Source organism: Corapipo altera, unplaced genomic scaffold (genome assembly GCF_003945725.1).
Source record: "Corapipo altera isolate COAL_440 unplaced genomic scaffold, ASM394572v1 50, whole genome shotgun sequence".
Lineage (NCBI taxonomy): Eukaryota > Metazoa > Chordata > Aves > Passeriformes > Pipridae > Corapipo > Corapipo altera.
The window spans coordinates 11,744,341-11,764,204 of NW_020884889.1; the positions used below are offsets into that span (position 1 = coordinate 11,744,341).

Genomic DNA, 19,864 nt, shown 5'->3' on the forward strand with positions numbered 1-19,864 from the left:
ATATACTGTGATCTTAAGTATCTATTTTTAAGATAAAAAATATACACGTCTGACCACTGATCCCAAAATTATCAATTTTGTTTCTCCGTAAATTAGATTACACTTGTCATGTTATTCATTCATCAATTCAGGGAAAATGCATCCACATCACACAGCTAAGGTTTAAACTGCAAGATCAACTTTAGTGGGACTGGGGTCAGTGAGGAAAGAGGGAGTTATTATTCCAAAGTAGCTCTATCCTTCAAATCCTCTTTAGGTAGTAGAACACAAATGGTGAAAGGCACATTTTAAGAAGCACAAAGACTGAAAAAGAACATTGTTTTATATTATCTACGAGCTGTGTCAGAACATAACTAAAAACCGGTTTCCATTTGTGCTGAACATTCAAGACCCTTCACAAAAACCAGGTTGAGGGAAAACAGTCCCTTATAAGCCATAAAACTTGAAAGAAATATTTTTGCAAATATGTCTGCTATATACAATAATCACAAGAGGACTGGAAACAATGGTTCTCTCTCCCCTGTCTGTCCATTCTTTTTTGAGACCTGCCTTGCTGTCCCTGTGCACGAGAGGTAGATCTGCCTGCTGTGCCTGTTACAGTAGTCATTGTGCTGATGCTTCTGCTTTATTTCTAGCATGCTTGCCCCCTGACCACATACAAGACCTATTTTAAAACATTCCTAACCATGCAACTAAACCATTCCATTTCATTACATAAAAGCACAGGTTTAAAGTCATGGTCTTTTTTTTTTTTTTTTTTTTTACTATTCCTTAATATAGTCTCTTGACAGCAGTGTAATTCATGTGATATACTATATATCACACCTTGACATGGGTAACAATGGTCACCAGTGAAGGGGCTCCTATTGAACCTTCTAAGAGGCACATACTAATTAAATAATAAATTCTTTCCTGTGCCTTGAGGATGGCCTTAATCTGCTAAATTTATCTGGGACACATCTATTTGAAACATCTGCCTAACATACCAAAATGCTACTCCACCCTGAAAACACAAATGAAAATGAGTGTCTGCTTAATTCACATAAAAAAGTAGATTGACTTTTCAGTCAAGACAAAGACTTAATGTTCATTGTCAGCACTAAACTACAGTCTGGTGATATGCAAAACCCTGACAGCACTCCATTTCCAAAAGAAACAAAAATTTTAGCAATAGAACACTATTAGTAATAAAACTGAGCTGACATGCTTTAACTATGTCAAATATATTTTCCTTCTGTCTTTTTAAACTTACTTCTGAAGCTAAAGGGAAAGGAAATCCAAAACTTATTCAGATATAAGGGTAGTAGGGAAGAACGCACAGATCAGCTATTTATTCTGCAGGAAATACCTCCTGAATTCAGATTCCTACTTCACCCTCTTCACTAGGCTATCTGAGCATCTTCTAGTAGTGCAGCAGGTGATGTGACCAACATCCATCATATGAGAACAATACAGGCACCTAGTCTTTAGGGAATTAGTGATAGGTATCTTAAGTGTGATATAAGTTGAATTTTTCCAAGAGTAGAAAGAAAAAAACTCTTCTGTTGATACACTTGGAATTTGAGAAAAAATTTTCTCAGATATACTAGAAAGGTTTTTATATTCTTTAACATTTGAATTGCCATCTTTATTAGCAATATAATTGAAAAACTAAAACATAATGCTGAAGCAAGATAGGATACTTGGTGGACCTTACTTTGGTCTTTAAAATAAAGCATACACTGAAACATTAGATATGAACCAAGCATGAGAGATTAGTGAACAATTTACTTAAGTTTCAGAATTTGGCAGTCATTGTGTGCTGATTAATTCTATTCACTATCCAGTTATGAAATACTATTTCTATTAATGATGTTTGTCTGATCATATCTTTATATAAAAAGAAAAACAAATTCTGGAATACATGAGGCAGGAAATACAAATGGATGTATTAAGTCTTTTAAGAACGTGTGCAGGTGCAGAAGTGCACCCAGAGATGAATACATTGTCCATCCTGAAATGTGACAGTTCTGTTGAGATCCATTCTCCACAGTGATGGATATATGTACATCCAACTGGTTCAATATTTTCTTGATAAGCTTGGTAGGCGAGAAAGGCTTCTTTTGAGTCATTTCCATTTTTTGTTTGCTGAGACAGATACCTTGATTTCATTATTAGAGACAAGCACTGCTCAGTGGTGTTAATCTGCTGTGTGAGTGTTATCCAGACTCTCTACTTCCATACTAATAACCTCTTGTATAAATAAAGTAGTTCTACCTTTCGGTGTGTTTTTCCCAAAACACATAATGGAAAATTTCCATCTCTACTGAAAACTATTAGCAGTGGCTTGAAGTAATTCCTCTCTTTCTGCAAGGATTTTTTTCTAAACAAACAAAACTATTAAAACATTTAACTTGTCTTACTGCCAGATAATTACAGTAATACTGTTAGTTCAATATTTGAGTGAACTTATTTGGAAGGAAATTATAAAATTAAGTTACAGGAGTCCAATATTCTGAAATTCAAGGACAGAAACATTTCAAACACAGTTATAGACCAGGTTCAGGAAGCAATTTAGTATCTGCTAAAAGTTTAAAAATACAAGATTCAAAATTAGAAGGTACTTTACTTTACATGTCAATTAAAAAAAAAGGTCAATAAATGATATTCTGATTACATGACAGAAGACTAACCAAAGCATGAGAAAAATTAAGTGGACACTAAATTGTTCTGACCTCCCAACAGCCCACTACAAGCCAGAGGTAAATGCAGTCAAAACCTCTCAGCAAGATTTTATTCCCCCCAACAAGAAAAATCCAGGCAATAGAGCCCAAAGAAAATATCACCAAACTCTTGCAAACCTTTTTCAAGTAGGACAGTTGTGTAATCACATAACACAGAAAAGAAACCTTCTGCCTGGGGATCATCCCCCTTGTCCATGCTGTTCAGTACCACTCCTTTCTCAGAAAGGCATCCATCTCTACAATCTTTTTAGGGTAGGACCTATTTAGGTCTTTCCTGACCTTCATGTATTCATAGCATTCTACATGAACATGGAACAGCAAAGAAATTAATAAAAATAGTATCAGGAGGTGGGAGATTACAAAATACAGCACGGAAAAACTCTAGATGGAGTGTTATAAATATAATTAAGGCATTCTGATACTGTGTTTTTATCTATGACTGTTGGCACAGGGCTCAGCTTCAGGGCTATTAAAGGACTATACACAAGTACTTTCTCCCCCCACCTCAGTCTGACTCTCATAACAGACCCACATAACAGAAAATCTCCAGCTTTGCAAGAATTATCAGCACCACACATTCTAGAGGAGGTGTTACATTTAGAAATAAAGTACTCTATTTTTGCTTCTTTATTCAGTTTCTTTTACAGATGCTGGGTGAGTGAAAAATGACAAACAGTGAAGCAGGGAAACACCACTAAGGCCTGGAAGTTCCTTAACACTGTAGACAATAGGGAGGGCAGAATCTGAGCAGTCAGCATTGATCAGTCTCTAAGTTGAAACAGTAAAAGGATAAACTTCAAAATGTAACATTAAAGCATTACTTTGTGACTTAAACACATTTTCCATGGTATGTTTACACCTCTTCCAGTTCTATTGGTTTATGTGACTCATGGTTCTGTGTACTAAATTAGTCATAAGAAAACCAGAGCTCCAGTTGAACTATAAGGACGACAAATTATATGCTATTAGCAAGTCTGAACATTGTGTTCAGCTAAGAATAACAATATAGGCAGAGACATTCTGACTAAGAAAGCAAGATGTGACAAGGAGTGGCTCTTCAAAAAAAACCCAAACAAAAACAAAACCCCCCAACAAACCAAAACCAACCAACCTAAAACACAAACAAACAAAAAAACCCCAACCAGTAGAAGACAGAGGAGATTACATGAGTAACACGGGGTTCTTGCAGTTCCTTCACTTGTTATTTTGAAACCCTAACTGGGAACCAGCTTTCAAATCTTTGTAAGATTTGTGTTGCACTTTGCCTGTACCCAATGAACTTCTAAATGAACAGTAGAGACTAAAAATGAACCAATGATAATTTTATCTCTGTATTAACAGCTCCTCCCCTACCAAAAAGAGTGTTTACCTTTAAAGATCTAAATAGAAAGCACATTAGAGATTCTTCCCATTCAGTAAACACTGAAAAAAGCACATAGAAAACAAAACTGACTAAAGTTTATTGTGCATTTGAATTTAGAATGCACGTGATTCTTACTGCCTCCTTGACCAGTGAATCCTATCCTTCCTAATGTTTTGGAGGAGTCTGAGATGGCGCCTGTAGAATTTGATTTTGTGTAAAAATACACACCAAATCTGATTTCTGCTGCATTAAGGAGTCCTCTGGTAAAATATATGACGCATGGAATGAAATCAGCTGTAGTTCTCCAGGAGTCTTTAAGCTCACTTCCTTTAGTACTTGACCACTAATATTAAAGACTACTGGATCAAACTACAGTTTTAATTGGATATATAGGACATGATACAGTGGTATAGTTAAACTGCAGGATAGATGCTAAAATATAACATTGATTTGTATTCTTTTACTGGAAATATTTGTAATATGAAACTAGGATACAATACACTCATTTTTATTGCACATTCAGTACAGAGAAAAGCTACTGCTGTCACCAGTTTACCCTTAAAGGCCATTCATCAAACAAATGCTAGATTGATTGGTTTGCTGTTTCACAGTCTAAAATGAGATTACAGATTAATCTGATACTCATTAATAATGATGAAACGTTGATTATACAATCATTTTGTACACTGCTTATTGCTAATACACACACAAAATTGGCCTAACCGAGAAATTTTGAAAACAACCTGAAGTCTAATAGTTTAGTGAATTTTGTTATGTGTAAGATCTTGCCCAAGAACACAAAATTTCAGTTCCATTTAAAAACTTTGTTTTACTGGATGAAATGTTTGCACTAATAAGAACAGATTGGACAGAGAAAGGAAGTTTCATGTCAGAAATAATTTTTAACATTCTTATTTCTTGATAAAAAGAGGTAGTAAAAAATGGGAATGGAAAGGAATAAAACAAGCTGGAAGAAATCCAGATAGAAGATGTAACATGCAACATGAGAAGAGGGTTAAACTGGAAAAATATGAGAGATGCCAAATGGGGAGATATCTGAAACCAAAACTCAAACCAGTTGAAAAGTAGAAACTGCAAGAAAATATGATTAAACTGTTTGGTTCACATGTTACTCTAAAACTAAAGTTTGGGAATGCTTCAAAACACAGAGGGACTACATAGGAAGAGGGACAGATATGACAAATTTCACCTGAAATACTACAAGTTTTAATCATAGGCACTATGAGTCTCAGTAGGACATTTTAGTTTATCTGTTTTGGAGGATCCATTTATGAAAGGAATTACTAAAGTGTCAAAAAAAATTGATTTTTGTCTTCTTTGTTTGTTTAAATGTAGAGTTAGATTATACATTTAGACTAATATGAGCAGGCAGAAGATTGTAACAAGATAACAATACTAAAGAAAATACAGACAGAACAACCCTTCTCGTTATCTGCCCTTTCTTGACAAAACCTTCAGGCTTTGCAGGCAGGAAAGAAGTTTCATTTGCTATATAGAAAGACAGTCAAAGAATTACTTCCTAAGAGCTGAAATAAAAAAAGTTGTCTGCAACTGGACAGATTTCTGAAACCCAGACAATAGAAGTGTTTGAAACCCTGTGCTGCACGTCACTGCAGCTCTGTAGTGAAGAGAGGCTGTTACATCCTGCCTTCCATTGATTTACCATTACTGAACGGATTCCTCATTTTAAAAAAACATATTGTTATATTCTAGATAAGTCTTTGACAATTCTTTACACTAACCTATGGAATTCAATTGCCACCATTAATTTCACTCTAGTATTTATCAGCAGAAGCTTTTTTCCTGCAAGAACCAATTTATTTAATTGAATAGTTTAAAGGGCTCCAAAACCACATACAAAAGATGAGGTTATAGCTAATAGCTTTCAAATATACTTAAAAGCTTGAATCATTAGCAGTTGCTTAAACTAGGAATTTTTAAGTGCAAACCAGAATTTATTGCAAGCTAGTCTTAGTGGTGCGATTTTTCACATTTAATTTTTCCACAAATACAGGAGATAGTTAAAATAACATTCTGTATTTGGGAATAAAGCCTGTATTTTGTTGTCCTTTCACTTTTCCAGTTTTTGGCATTCCTGGAATATCACATTCAACAGTTCCTCAATTTAATACCTGAGTATTGAGTTCTAAAACATATTTATGCCCACAATAAATCCAGTTCTTCACATTTTACAAAAAATTGAGGCACACAATTCCACAAGAACTCACATGCTATAATGATGTTTCAGATATTTTTGGCTCCCTACGCATTAGAAGAAATAGACATCAAAGGATGGCACATGGGAAACAGTTCAGTATGGGGACATGGGAATTCAGTGCAGTATAAGGAGATCCCTGTCCTACACACAAAATGCACCAGAAGTTGAGAGAATCTCATTTCTAGCTCTTAGCCTTGCAAATATTTTGAGAGTTCCATGGGAAAGGAAACAATTTCTGCAGATGACTCGCTGCAGAATGCCTCAAGGATGAGCAGTGAATTACTGTCGACAGAGGTTCAAATCAGCTGAAGGACTGACCAGGAACTTCTTTGTGTCCAAACACCAGGCCAGTGAATGACAGCAGTGGTATGACCATCACACTCCCCCTGATCAAAGAAGTTCTGCACGTGGCTGGGTATGGACTAGGTATGTTTGTCATAAGATCAAATACTGGAAAATGAAAAATGGATGCCAGCAAACACAGCTCCTCTTGGTTTCATGCAAATAAAAGTGGATAAGTAAATTCTTAAGACCTGAAAATCACTGCCTCTGATGCACATGACAGTGGAAAACAAGATCACACTGACAACCTGTTAAATGGTACTACTAATCTGAGATTATCAGTGTGTAGAAAAAAGCAAGAAGGGATTAAGTCCAATAAACTTTTTCAGAATTATGATGAATGTCGAAAAAATTAGGGAAAACCTCAGCTTCTTTGAAGAACTGAAGCGAATCTTGCAAAAATCAATGGTAAGATTGCTATCAATATGTTTGGAACAGGTCCAAAATTATTATCTCTGACATTAACATAAAGAAATTGCAGCTGTTTGCACTTATATTTCCTTTTAGTAACAGTGGGAGAACGTACGAGAACACAACACAGTTAACCCTTTCTCTGGAATACTTTGCATGAATAGTTCTTTTAATTTCTTATCTTTGTTTACGGAAAAACAACATAAGTTTGGGCTTGTTGTTGTTTTTTGTTTTTGTTTTTTTTTAATTCAAATAAAATATCGGTATGGAACCACAGAAAAATAAGGCATTTTAAATTATTCATCAAGAGAAGCTGTTGTCTACATCTTATCACCCTTAACCATGAAGGATTCAGGATCTTCAAAGGAATAAGGAGCTTTCTGAAAAAAGTAACTCTAGAACATACTATAAACTTTGAAGACAAAAACTGAATGTCAAATCCTGAAAGTTTTTGTTTTTAAGGAGAACTTCTATTGATTCAGCAGAAACTGTGGAGTTAAATAAGGTTAAATATCTCCAGATCAAATCTATTAATTCCAATTAAAGAAAAATGCAATACAATGCAATGATGATGGCAGCCAAGATTCAGATACTTTTACTTTGGGTCAGAAGGCATGAACCTGGTCTTGAATTATGACTTAAAAAACCTGGAACATTATTTAACCTTTACCTTGATATTGCACAAAATGACAGCTACTGTACAACCCATAAGTACAGAGTATTTAATAAAATAAAAGATGACATACCTATCAGATGAATGACTAAACCCAGATATAATTACTTGTCTTAGAATTACACTGGTTGTGGACTTACTCTGGCATGGGTTTTTAATAATGCATATTACTATAGATATGCATATTATTATAGATATCATTCCTGCATATGATTACATGCCACAAATAGTTTTACTCTTTCATATATTAGAAATCACAGAAAAATTTGTTCAATTCTGTGTGAACTTACTGAGTTTTTGCAATGCATGTTACAAAACCAAACAAGTCAAAAGAAGAATATTTCTGCTATTTACACACAGTGATAAATAATGCAACAAGGTAAAACATGAGTGGAAATGAGAACAAAAAGAAAGCTAATATAATATTAAATACTCATAGTGCAACATCTCTTTTCTCATCTTCCTGTATGTTTTCTGCCTCTTCCAGACTACAGTGAAATGCTGAACAATGTCAAAAAATCCACTCTGCTTTACAAGACATTTATGTAATTCAGATCATGAAGTATGAAAAAAGTCATAGCTAGTATGAATATTTATGCATACTGTGCTCATTCTAGCAAAGCACTTTTCTAGTTGCTTTTTGAATAGCCATCAAATAATCAGGTTAAGAACAAAATGATGGTAAAAATCTGTTACTAAACATACAAACAAACAAATCCCGCATTCAGAGAGTGGAAGTAACTCCCCTGAATTCATAACTTGTTTGAACCTTAAGACTTAATTAGAATTAAACAACAATTGATTATTACTAGAATTGCAGAGTAATTCCAGCACCTTTTACACAACAGAAATGCTTTTTCCTCTAGTATGGAACATTTTGAAACAAACCCAAAGGCCTAAACACATCTGGAGTTTGCAGATATCTGCATTTGCAGCTTTCATTTGGTTCCATTTTAGCTGTAAACCTATGTCAAAACACTACATTGAAATACATGCTGAAAAATCAGGAAATTGGAAATTAAATCCATGAACTTGACAGCTGGGGATGTTTTAATTACAACGCATCCTGTCCCAAACCATATAAACAAAATGATTCAAAGCAATCTTCAGTGTAAGCAACCTATAAACTCATATATGACAGTTATTCAAAGTGGTATGTACTCCAATAGTCCAAATTAGAGACACCACTTTGTATTGTGGCCTGAAGCAAAGTATCACTGATCATTTTTAGTATGCTGGAACAAGGATATGGGTAACAAATTTTCATGACAGACACACACTCACTCAATGAGATAATAAATTAGTTTCCCAAGTGAAGGCTCACTAATAAGATTGGATCTAAAATTTAGGTCACTTAATTTTAAGACTCAGCTAATGGGCTAAAAAAAAAAGAGTATAACTTCATAACATAAATTCAGCTTCAGTCTTTTTTACCATAAACATTAGCATCATTGTAAAGTTGCAAAGAATAAGCTTCTAGTAAAATGAAATCATCTAATTGTAAAATGCATTTGATATCTCCTTGCATGGAGGTGATTTCTAAAAGAAAAATAAAATATTCTATATTACATTATGAAGTTATAAAATTTAAGCAATTAATTTTTAGTACTGTGGAAGGCCTGATGTCACTGGAAAGATAAATTTTTAAAACTTCTTTCCAATATGATTTATTGATTCTATTCCAAACACACTGCTTCCTTTATTTGCAAATATATTTATAATACCAAAACTATCATACAATCAAAGAAACTTTACCTTTTCTACTTTACTATTCAAAGGAGATAAGAGACTGTGAAAGTCCTTTAACTCCTTGACAATCATATGAGAAAACTCATAGCCTGACAAGGTTAGAAATAGGCCATTTGGCTTGTCTCACACAGAAATAATGTATTACACGCTCCCACTCCCAACTTGTTCTGATTACTAGAGGAAGTTCTTTTAAAATAATATACCAACAGATTTTCCACCTACAAGACAAAGAAAGTTTTCTGAGAGGGACATTTTACAAGGTCATGTAGTGACAGAAGAAGAGGTAATGTCTGTAAACTGAAAAAGGGGAGATTTAGCTTAAATATTAGGAAGAAATTCTTTCTTGGGAGGGTGGTGAGGGTCTGGCACAGGTTGCTCACAGAAGCTGTGGATGCCACATCCCTGGGAGTGTTTAAGGCCAGGTTGGATGGGGCCTCAAGCAACCTGGTCCAGTGGTAGGTGCCCCTGCCCATGGCAGGAGGTTGGAACTGGATTATATTTAAAGTCCTTTCCAACCTAAACCACTATGATTTTTAATGTATTGCAAATCCCACTCCTCAGTCTTTGGCAGTGTCCACAACTTACCATTTCCATTCTCTACTATGGCCAAGGACTCTCTGCAAATTGTCATCTTTCTCAAGGGGTTGATAGTCCTTTGAACTTCTGCCAGTAGCACTGCTTGCATTGCCTCAGTAATCTGTCATAAATGCAAATTATTATTGGATGATAGCAGTACCTCAATTATTTATCTAAGTATTTGACCATTTTAACCAACTTGCACAAAATCTTAAGACTGTCCTGGTGAATGTCATTAGAAAGTCGACACTTATTAATAAATCTTTCAGACAGTGATAATCATGTGTCTCTACATACACATTGAGGAAAAAAAAATAACTAGGTAGCAATAGAGTGGAGCAAGTTTTCAGTCAGGACTGCTTTCCAATAAACACCATTTTCTTTAATGTCATATCTAGAATCAGTCACCTACTGCCTCCTTGATTTCAAGAGATCACGACAATACTTTGGAGTAAAGTACATAGTGACAATGGCGAAAGAGATACCTTCTTTTTTTCTCATGTGTGCAAAAATGTTTGCTAGACTGAATAATGACCTTATGTTCTGTCTTTTTAGAATTTCTGGCATCTGATCTCTGACAAAATTAAAGAATGTTTTGTTATCAGTGGTGATGCCCTATTCCTCTAGCTCAAACATAATACCACTAGATTTTTTGTCTAACACAAAGGGAAATATGGTTCCTCAAACTCCTCTTATGCAAAAGGAACATCTACTGGAGTTCTGAACAGCCTTTAAATGGCACCTGCAGGAACTGATGCACCACAAATGGGTGTTGGGACAATGCAGTGTGGAGATGATATGATAGTTACTACTTTCCTTCTCTTTAGCCAAGAAGTCCCAGGAGAACTAAGAACATTTAAAGATGTAGGATCTTATAAAACACATGAAGACCCAAACTTTTACAGTTCTCAGTCTAAATTTCAGCATGGTGCAGAATGGCAGGATGAATGTCTTCTCTTGATTTGGTATTTACTGCAGAAAAGGAATACAATTTTTCCCCCTTGGGAAGATATTAATTCTCAAGTACAGGAAATTTCCTGAAAAACAGAGTGACTGTAGTTTCCAGGACAGTGTAACCCACCTCAGTTTAAATACAAATTTAAATTGAGTATGAAAATTTTAAGTTGATCATCTTAATATTATAAACATTTTAAGCTCATATGATATTTATATTATAAAAGCTATTAAAATTGTTTAAGATTTATATAAATTGAAGTTGATATGCAGGATCCCTCAAAATGCCAGGAAGAGATGGTTTCATCTCACTAATCAAGTACATGTCCTCAATCATATCTCTAGCTGCCCTTGTAAATTCAAATCATTAAGAGGAACAAAGGCTGTGGGTATCCTTTGTGACAAAATCCTTTATTGTAGATAAGTATACCATAGTAAGGTCCACAGTGTACAAGTTCACTGCAAGTGAACCCAGCCCTGTGTGGTTCAACACAGCACAAACCTTCATCTTGTTATAATAGAACTTTATTTTACAGGGGAAACCAAAGGCAGTTTCCAATTCCTCACATCTATACAACCCTGAGCTTTGGGGATTACAGATCCTGACTTTACAGCAGACTCCTACAATATATCTACAATAATTAAGAAAGAGAAGGAAACAAAGACATGTTTTCATTGTCCTGGGGAAATTTTTGACAAAAAAGATTCTTATAGAGGCACACAAAAGAAATCTGCTAAGAACCTGTCACTAATCTGGATCAGATACTCATTATCTGTATCATTGCTGTGTGTGCAGTCAGGAAGCATTCGTAACAATTTCCTCTAACAACTTTAAACAAAATAAAAAAAATAACAGATGACACAACATGATATTATTGTAGAGTCACCTGTATATACCTCTGCATGCTACTTGTCTATCTCTTTACTGAACCTGCATTTCCACAGTGCTTGGTGTGGCTCCACATGTTTAGTTTTGTCCTGTCGCTGCATCTTCCCCAAGAATTCATCTGTCATTATCACCAAGTCTAACAATCTCCAGAAGCTTTTTTTTTTTCTAACACAAAACAAATCTACATGAGCACCTTTCAATTTCTCTGATCGCTTCCACTTTATCCTTAGTGTCCTTCTGGATATACATTAGCTAGCTTATTGGTTAGTAACATATGCTTGCATTTTTTGCCCCATAACTGTAAATGCTGTTGTAAATACTATCTGCTTTTCAGTTAGGAGTGTTAAATGTGGCAGAAATTATGTTGCTTCTTTGACTTAGAAAGTATAAACAGCATATGTCCAACTATAAATACAGATATTAAAGAGTGAAAGATGATTGTTTGACTCTGCAGCAGCAATACTAGAGAGTAATTAAAAAAGAAAAGTGAACAAAAGTTGAGGTAAGCTGTACTGTTACATCTGTACTAAGTTATACTGCCTTCCTTTCTACACTTTATCAATTACTTCCAAGGATTACTATTCCCTTTATAATGAGTGGGTTTAAGGAGAGAAGTCAATAGGTATCACTCCTGGTTACTGCTCAGGTCACAGCCTCTGCAGGGCCGAGCCTTGCAGAAACCATCTCCCAGAAGCCTCCATAACACAGTCACATCAGGGAACAAAAAAATACAGATAAAACATCAGCTGGAATTATCCAGTCTTCTTTCCCCTAATTCTCCACAGTAATCGTCAGGACAGTAGTTTAGATACTTATACTGAAGTATATTGGCTTCAGGTAGAGCCAAAGGCTGTAAAATCAAATACAATTCAGAGCTTGTTAGACATATTACTCTAAACCTGGGTATCATCAGTGCTAGCTTATCAGTACTACAGTCTGCAATGGCCTTAACATGTTTATTCTTTGAAACTGAAGTCCTTTGTAATATCTCTCAGATTCATTCCACCTAATTTTAGGTACTAATGGCAGTGAAATAACTGAAGTAAAACAAAAAAAATACAGATGCACTGCAGGAATCAAAAGAGAGAGATGAGAAAGTCCCAGGATGATTCATTCTTCCTAAAAACTCAGCAGTCCCTCCACAATGCCTATATTTTTCCACTGGTGAAAAATGAAGATTAAAGCACCTACATTCCTCATTCAGATGATTATTTCAGAGATCTACGTATGTCATCAGCAATTTTCCCAAGGGGAAATTAACAAATTTCCTTATACAAAAGGAATACTGCAACATAGGATGGTGCTAGAGGAATTCCAAAGCAGGGCCTAAATGCTGTATAAATGATGCTCCTGAAATAATACATCCAAGTTCTAACCAAGGTCTGATTACTTGGGGTTGTACAAAGGAACCATGTCAAAGTGAGAGCTGATTCCTGTCTAGCTATCTCAGAACTAGGAGGAGCTGGTGCATGACTCCTACTGATCACAAAGGCACCAGTAATGACTCTGACAAAGCTCTGTTATTTCTATCCTGGTTTGTCAAACCACAGAGGCAAACTGCTGAAGACCCATAAGCTGATGGGCACCCTGAGGTGTGACAGACAGCCCTCATGGTGTTATGCAACTGAAATCCTTGGCTGTAGATGAAGGCTGTATACTTAAGGTTTTGTTTGTGGAACTACTGATTTATTTAAGTTTCATACAAAACTCATTGCCATGTTTAGCATTGAATTTCTTTGCTGAGACTGGCACTGAGAATGGGAAGTTGGCTGTGAAAGTGGGGTCATTTGCTGGTTTACAAATGGTTGTCCAGCACAGAGAGTAACACATGGTAGGGGGAAGCTTGCTTCACTTTATAAAGAGACTTCAGTCTTCTGAAAAGCCAACCTAACAAGAACTAACTTCACTCAGTGAGATTTAAAAAGATCTTAGGAAAGGAAAGAAAGGAAGCAAGTTATTCCTACTGTGTTCTTCCTCTTGAAATGCCTTAATTAAAATATAGGGAGAAGACATTTCAAGACATTTCAAGACATTTCACCTTCAGTCATTTGAAGGTTAAGGAGCTATGAAGAACAAGGAAATAATTATCAAATAAATCTTTCTGGTGGGAAAAAAATATCCTTGTATCTACTAGAGCCAACAACAGCCAAAACTTTTTGACTGCACAGCATTTGACTATTCTGATAAATTTTTTTAAGTTCTATTTTAATGTTCACCCTTTCAGCCAAAAAGGTTCAATAATACAGTATTATTGTTCTTTAAAAATGAAAATATAACCAAATACCTATCACAAGATATATCTAAAGAACTGGCTGTTTTAATTATGGAGAAAGGACAATTAAGGGTAGAAATGCAACTACTGTTTCCCCATATTAAATGCTTTAAAGTAAGCTTTATAAATATATATATATGTATGTCTGAAAAGATGAGCACACTTCATTTCTGGGTGGGATGGGAGTGTGGCAAGAAGCAGTTGTATTTTGTTTGAAAGACCAGCAACACACATGAAGACAACCCTTTCTTTAAAATCAACCAGGGAAAAGAAATTACTAGAAAAATATTTTTAAAATATACACATCTTTAAAATTTCAAACAAAGACCTCCCTCAACCCTTCAACTTCAACAAGTTAGTAAACCTTTCATCAAACATTTGCAGCAGGTTTTTTCGTTTTCCTTGTTTGCACAGAATCTGCTTCAGTACTGTAAGGAGATGAGGAATCAATAAATGGCAACTCCTTTGGGTCATGTCTGAGAGTCAGTATCCTTCACCAGAGATCACGATAAAAAAGGTTTTAAAAACAGGGTAACTAGTGATGTTTTTGGCAAATGTACACAAGTCCTTAATCGGGCTGCTCAGGATTAATAAATTGGTCATAAATTTGTGTTTGTATAAGTGGAGTTTCAACAAAGCCACTTTATTGTCAACAAAAGCTATAATTTTGCATAAACCACTGGTCACTACACATGCACACCTATTGCCAGCATCGCAAATTATTTTGAGTGTTAAAAGGTTTATGGCAGTTTGGCTGCAAACAATCCAAAATATTAACTACAAAGAAGGGTAACAAAGCTTATAGCAACTACAAAGCTGTGCCTGGATAGTGTTAAAATTTGGGAAACATCGATGGTATTTGCAGTACTTGACAATTTCAGTGTCTTAAATTTAAAGTCTTTTCAGGTGAAAAAATTGTGAGGCAGCTTATTCCACACTTTATCTTCCTGCACACCAACCTCCTGTGGTAGATAAGAGCATTATCATTGTGTACACTGATCAGTTGCTAAATACTCTGGAAAATATAAATACCTAGTTCTCACAAAATCAGCTATGCTGCAAATACAACTGTCGTGAATATGTGACTCCTCTCTAAAGTGTTTCAGTGGCTGACCGGGTCAGCAAGAGATTATATGCATTTCATATGACAACTGCAACTATTGAAATGCAGCTCCTGTATTTGGTTTTCTCATAAAAATGTTTCAAAAAGAGGAAAAAAACCTTATTGTAAGAGAAAGGGGAGAGAAGAAGAACGCAGAGCTGCTACAGAAGACCTGCAGACAGCAGGCATATAATAAACAACTGATAAGCTTAAGATGAAATGCTGAAATCAACTGAATGTGAATATTTGCAGAAACCATTTCCATCTAACAGAACACAGGACTATCACTGCAGCACCCCTGCAAACCTCAGCTTTGGAAAACATTCTTTGCACTTGAAATGCAGCCCAGGGTTGCATTCTATTTCAAAAGTAACACGATAAAATAAATTTGTAACAGGTATTTCCAATTTCTGGAATAAAATCCACTGTGGTCATAGTAGAATATCCTGTGCTTTGTATTCCTGGATATTAACTCTCTCAAATAAATGACACTATTTTATTTAAAGACATATTTCCAAAACAAAAAAATGGTCACTAAATTTCACTGTTCAGACTGATTTATTATTACCTGTCAACTCTCAAGAAACTTATTTATCTCTCAAAGACTTCAGATTCTTCAGTAACAATAGGGATGAGCATCATCTGTCCTGGAAACTCAGAACTTACATGTCCTTCTTAAAGAGTGTTGTAATAAACAAGGACTCAGGATTAATTATTTGCCCTTTATGAAGGCATTTTGTTTCTTCTATAACAACACACTGGTATATGACACTACTATTATTCTGACCTTCTGTTTTCTTAGAGCATAAAATGGCATTTGTGATCTAAGTTACAAGTGGTTATTAGAGAACAGATAACTCATTTTTCAAATACATGCTGTGAACAAGATCACCTAGATTAAAAATTAGTTACTTTGCCACATGTAAGCATGTACTTTACAGCAAAATAGTTCCATGAGCAACATACTTCATACTGTAATAATAATCTGCTTCCCACAGATCTGAATGGCAGGATTTATGCAATAATTTCACCATAAATCATAATTATTAGGTCACATTACTGATTCCAAATACTAAGTTACAAGCACTGTTACAAAAGGATTCCATTGCAACAACTGACACAGGCTCTTTCCTACCTTTACAGATTCCTCACTCCAACGACAAACCAGTTTCAGCAATGAAATGATTCCCAAGTCTGGGGAATGATATCTACCCTTACCTGAAAAACACACACACAATGTATGAACTGGTAATATATAGAGAAGTACACAAAGAGAAAGACATTTTAACATTTTTAATTTTTTACTTCAGGAACATACCCGAAAAGATCTGGAAAAGCACAAATCCTTAGAGTATGTTTTCATCTGATGCAATAAGCACAAAGCGACCACTTCTTGAACTCTCTCAGCCTTGGTGGTGAGACCACTTCTCTGGGGAGTCTGTTCCAGTGCCCAACCACCCTCTGGGGGAAGAACCTTTTTCTAGTATCTAACCTAAACCTTGTGTTCAGACAATCTATTGTTTGAACATTCATTCTTACCCTAAATTAGCTTAGTTTATTTTTTATTTTTATTTTTTAATACCAAGAACAGATATCCCACGGAGTAACCTTTCATCACAATTTTCTGAACATATTGAGAATGCTTTCTGTTTTGGACCACTTAACTATGGATTTTGCTATATATATACTAAAACTACCTGAACATGTGTTTCTTTACCTTTAAAACAGTAGTACAGTCCATGCAAAAATGTATTCAATGACATTTTGTACAGTCACAATTTGCCTGCTAAAGGGTAACAGTACTGGTGTGTGGTCAAGATGTCACACAGTCAGTGGCTCATCAGTTCTGATCACAGTTAAAAAAGATGTTTAGGGATTTGCATGTGAGTTGTAGCACTACCCATCTTGATTTTTAAGATTTTCAAAGGAAGAGACAATTTGAACTGGCAGTTCTAGTTTAGCCCACTTCTTTCTCATCTGGACTTCCACAGAAAAATGTGACATCTCAGCACTGAACTGCAGTGTTTGCTGCCAGACGGATACTTGAGTAAATCAGTTGTATGATCTTCTGAATCCACACAACAATCTCTGGTTGCCAACATGATACAATGTACTGAGAAGTGGAAATTGGATTTTAAGGAGCAACTAAGTGTTTCAGTAACACCAAAGTTGGAGTATCCTGATGGCACAATGCTGAAATGTTGGATTCCTGCAGCAAAGGCTGAAGTTCAAAAAAAATCACATAAATACCTGCTTTTTTCGAAGTGAATAGGGTACTCTAGTATAGTCTGAAGGGGAGCACTGTGCAGCTCACTAAATGACTGTACAAATGTAACTACATCAATATTTAACAGATGAAAATTTTCACAAAGATGCATTCAGGTATGATCAAAAAAAAGAATAAAAAAGAAAAGAGGAAAAATGAAAACCAGAACACTTAATATTTTCACAGAAAAATGGGATAAAAGCAAATATTTTAGCCTCTGTCTCTGACAGCTGACATGGCATGTACCCTAATACAAAATATAAAGAAGAAAAAGACATGACAAAATGATAGACAGAACTGATCATACAAAGGTCAGTCTTCCCTTCCCACGGTTGAATTCAAATTTTATGTAACTTCTTTACATATCAGGATGAATTTTTCTTTTTTTTTTTTTTCCCCTGTCATATTGGAAACTTTGTTTCAAAGCTCAGTATTACTTCAAACCTTTGTCCCTGATTAATAAGCAAATTCTTTAGTACCAACCTACTGAATTTGCTTTGAGTTACTGATGTGGGGAAATTCTGTGGGTTAGAATAAGTTCTCCAAAATCTTGGGTGTCAGGAAAGACTCAAGTAATGCCATCAAGAGCTTTTATAGTCCTTACTGACTGAAGAGCTAACCTGAGGCTACTCTGGTCTAAGCACAAAACAGTCTGTTATCAAGCAAGTGTCCCCACTGACCAAGAATAGTGCAGTCAATATGGTACCTGTCGTCCATTCTCATCCCCTGCTGCAGGACTTCAGTTTTACATCCATATATGCAAAAAAAGGATTGAAAACTCAAGTTCTATCTAGGTTTTACGCCCGTCTCTTTGCACATATGTAAATGTATACAAAAAGTCCAGAAATATCAGCAGAATCAAGATTTAGAATTCCCTGTTCTGTTGTCCAGTGTGTCCCTGATGGTAACCAACAGGTCATCCCTAAAATGTCTGACACCTGCAAGTCTCAGATAAGATTTTAATTAGCAAATCTGAACAATTGCGTGAACCACAAGATAGGGTACATGAGTTAGAGTACCTTAGAAGTTTTAGGCCACGCAATAAAACTATTTTTATGTCCATGAACATTTTAGTCATCTTTACAACATTTCCATGCCTTTCATGTACTTATTTTCTATCACCACTTGAATTAATATTCCATCTTTCTTCCAATAGGCATTTCTGCTGTCATCACAGGTTCTACAGTTATGGTGCATGTAAGAGTCAGAGAAGGACAGGTAACTAAAAACTGGTTTTAGATGGGGATATTATGGCTTACTTACATGGCAGAGGGTCAAGATTTGACCTGAAAGAATTTCTGTTTTCAGTCTAGACAGGACTTAGTCTATAAGAGGAGCACTGTATTCATCAGCTAATATATACTGACAAATATCCATATTCTGTTTAGCTTTTTATTTAAACGTTCCTGGGTTAGTTGCATACTGTAAACAAACCCAGACTGGCTTGCAAAGCCAAGACTGAGAGCAATGGCCTGTGGGACATTAATGTGAAGAGATTACTTTATTCTGCCCTAAGCCAGAAGTCTGAAGGCATTATTGAACAGCCAAGGTGGCTCTTGTATTACTAAGGCAACAGTTTGCTTGAAGGGCTGTGTATATTATTGGGTGGGCTCATAATGGTGATGAGGGACATGGGGGAAGGGGGAGACAACAGTGTTTGTCTTATTACATTGTTGGTTTTCAGATTGCTAGAAAATGTCTTTAGAAACTCAGCTAAATGTTTTACCATGACAGGAAAAATATCCTCGATTCCATTTAACACTTTGTTTACATACTTCTGGTGATATTCACAAAAGAAAACTGAATAATGCACTTTCTCTGTTTGCAGATTAGACTGCTCAAAGCTAAAGAATATTATTTTTTCATTATTGAAATTAAATTATGTATTTTAGCAAAAGAGGTATGCAAAACATAACACTCTAAAAACTATTCCTCCATATACTTACTGCTTGGTAAGTCTCCATAAAAACTGGGCAATGAAGGTGTTGCTGCTTCTATATTTCGCCATTTGTCATGTACAGATTCTGATTTCTGTGGACTAAAAGAATATGAAACTGTTAAACAGAACTTGAACATACATACAAAAAATCTTGTCTCAGGGTAGTGGGGTTTTTTTTGCTATCAATCACTATCAACCACACTTTAGTTTTCTTTCAGAAGTCACTTGCATTGTTTTGTCTACAACTTGGTATGGAAACATTCACATGGCACAAGTAGTGAAAAGCACCATCCACGTGCAGGAACTTAACTATAATAAGTTTTGAGCCAAATATAAAGTTTTATGTTGCAATAAAAAAAAATATGT

The 19,864-nt window shown here is 35.4% G+C and overlaps 1 protein-coding gene across 3 annotated transcripts in view; it reads right to left on the reverse strand.

Annotated features, from left to right (window-relative positions):
- The window catches only part of WDR72 (WD repeat domain 72), a 104,314-nt gene that overhangs the window by 32,438 nt on the left and 52,012 nt on the right, over positions 1 to 19,864 (reverse strand). For all 3 annotated transcript variants that reach the window (XM_027644634.1, XM_027644633.1, XM_027644631.1), the window contains exons 16-18: positions 19,506 to 19,597; positions 16,429 to 16,511; positions 10,086 to 10,197 (exon numbers count right to left, since the gene is read on the reverse strand). In XM_027644634.1, the coding sequence (XP_027500435.1) occupies positions 10,086 to 10,197; positions 16,429 to 16,511; positions 19,506 to 19,597 (287 nt within the window). The remainder of the gene's footprint in view (positions 1 to 10,085; positions 10,198 to 16,428; positions 16,512 to 19,505; positions 19,598 to 19,864) is intronic.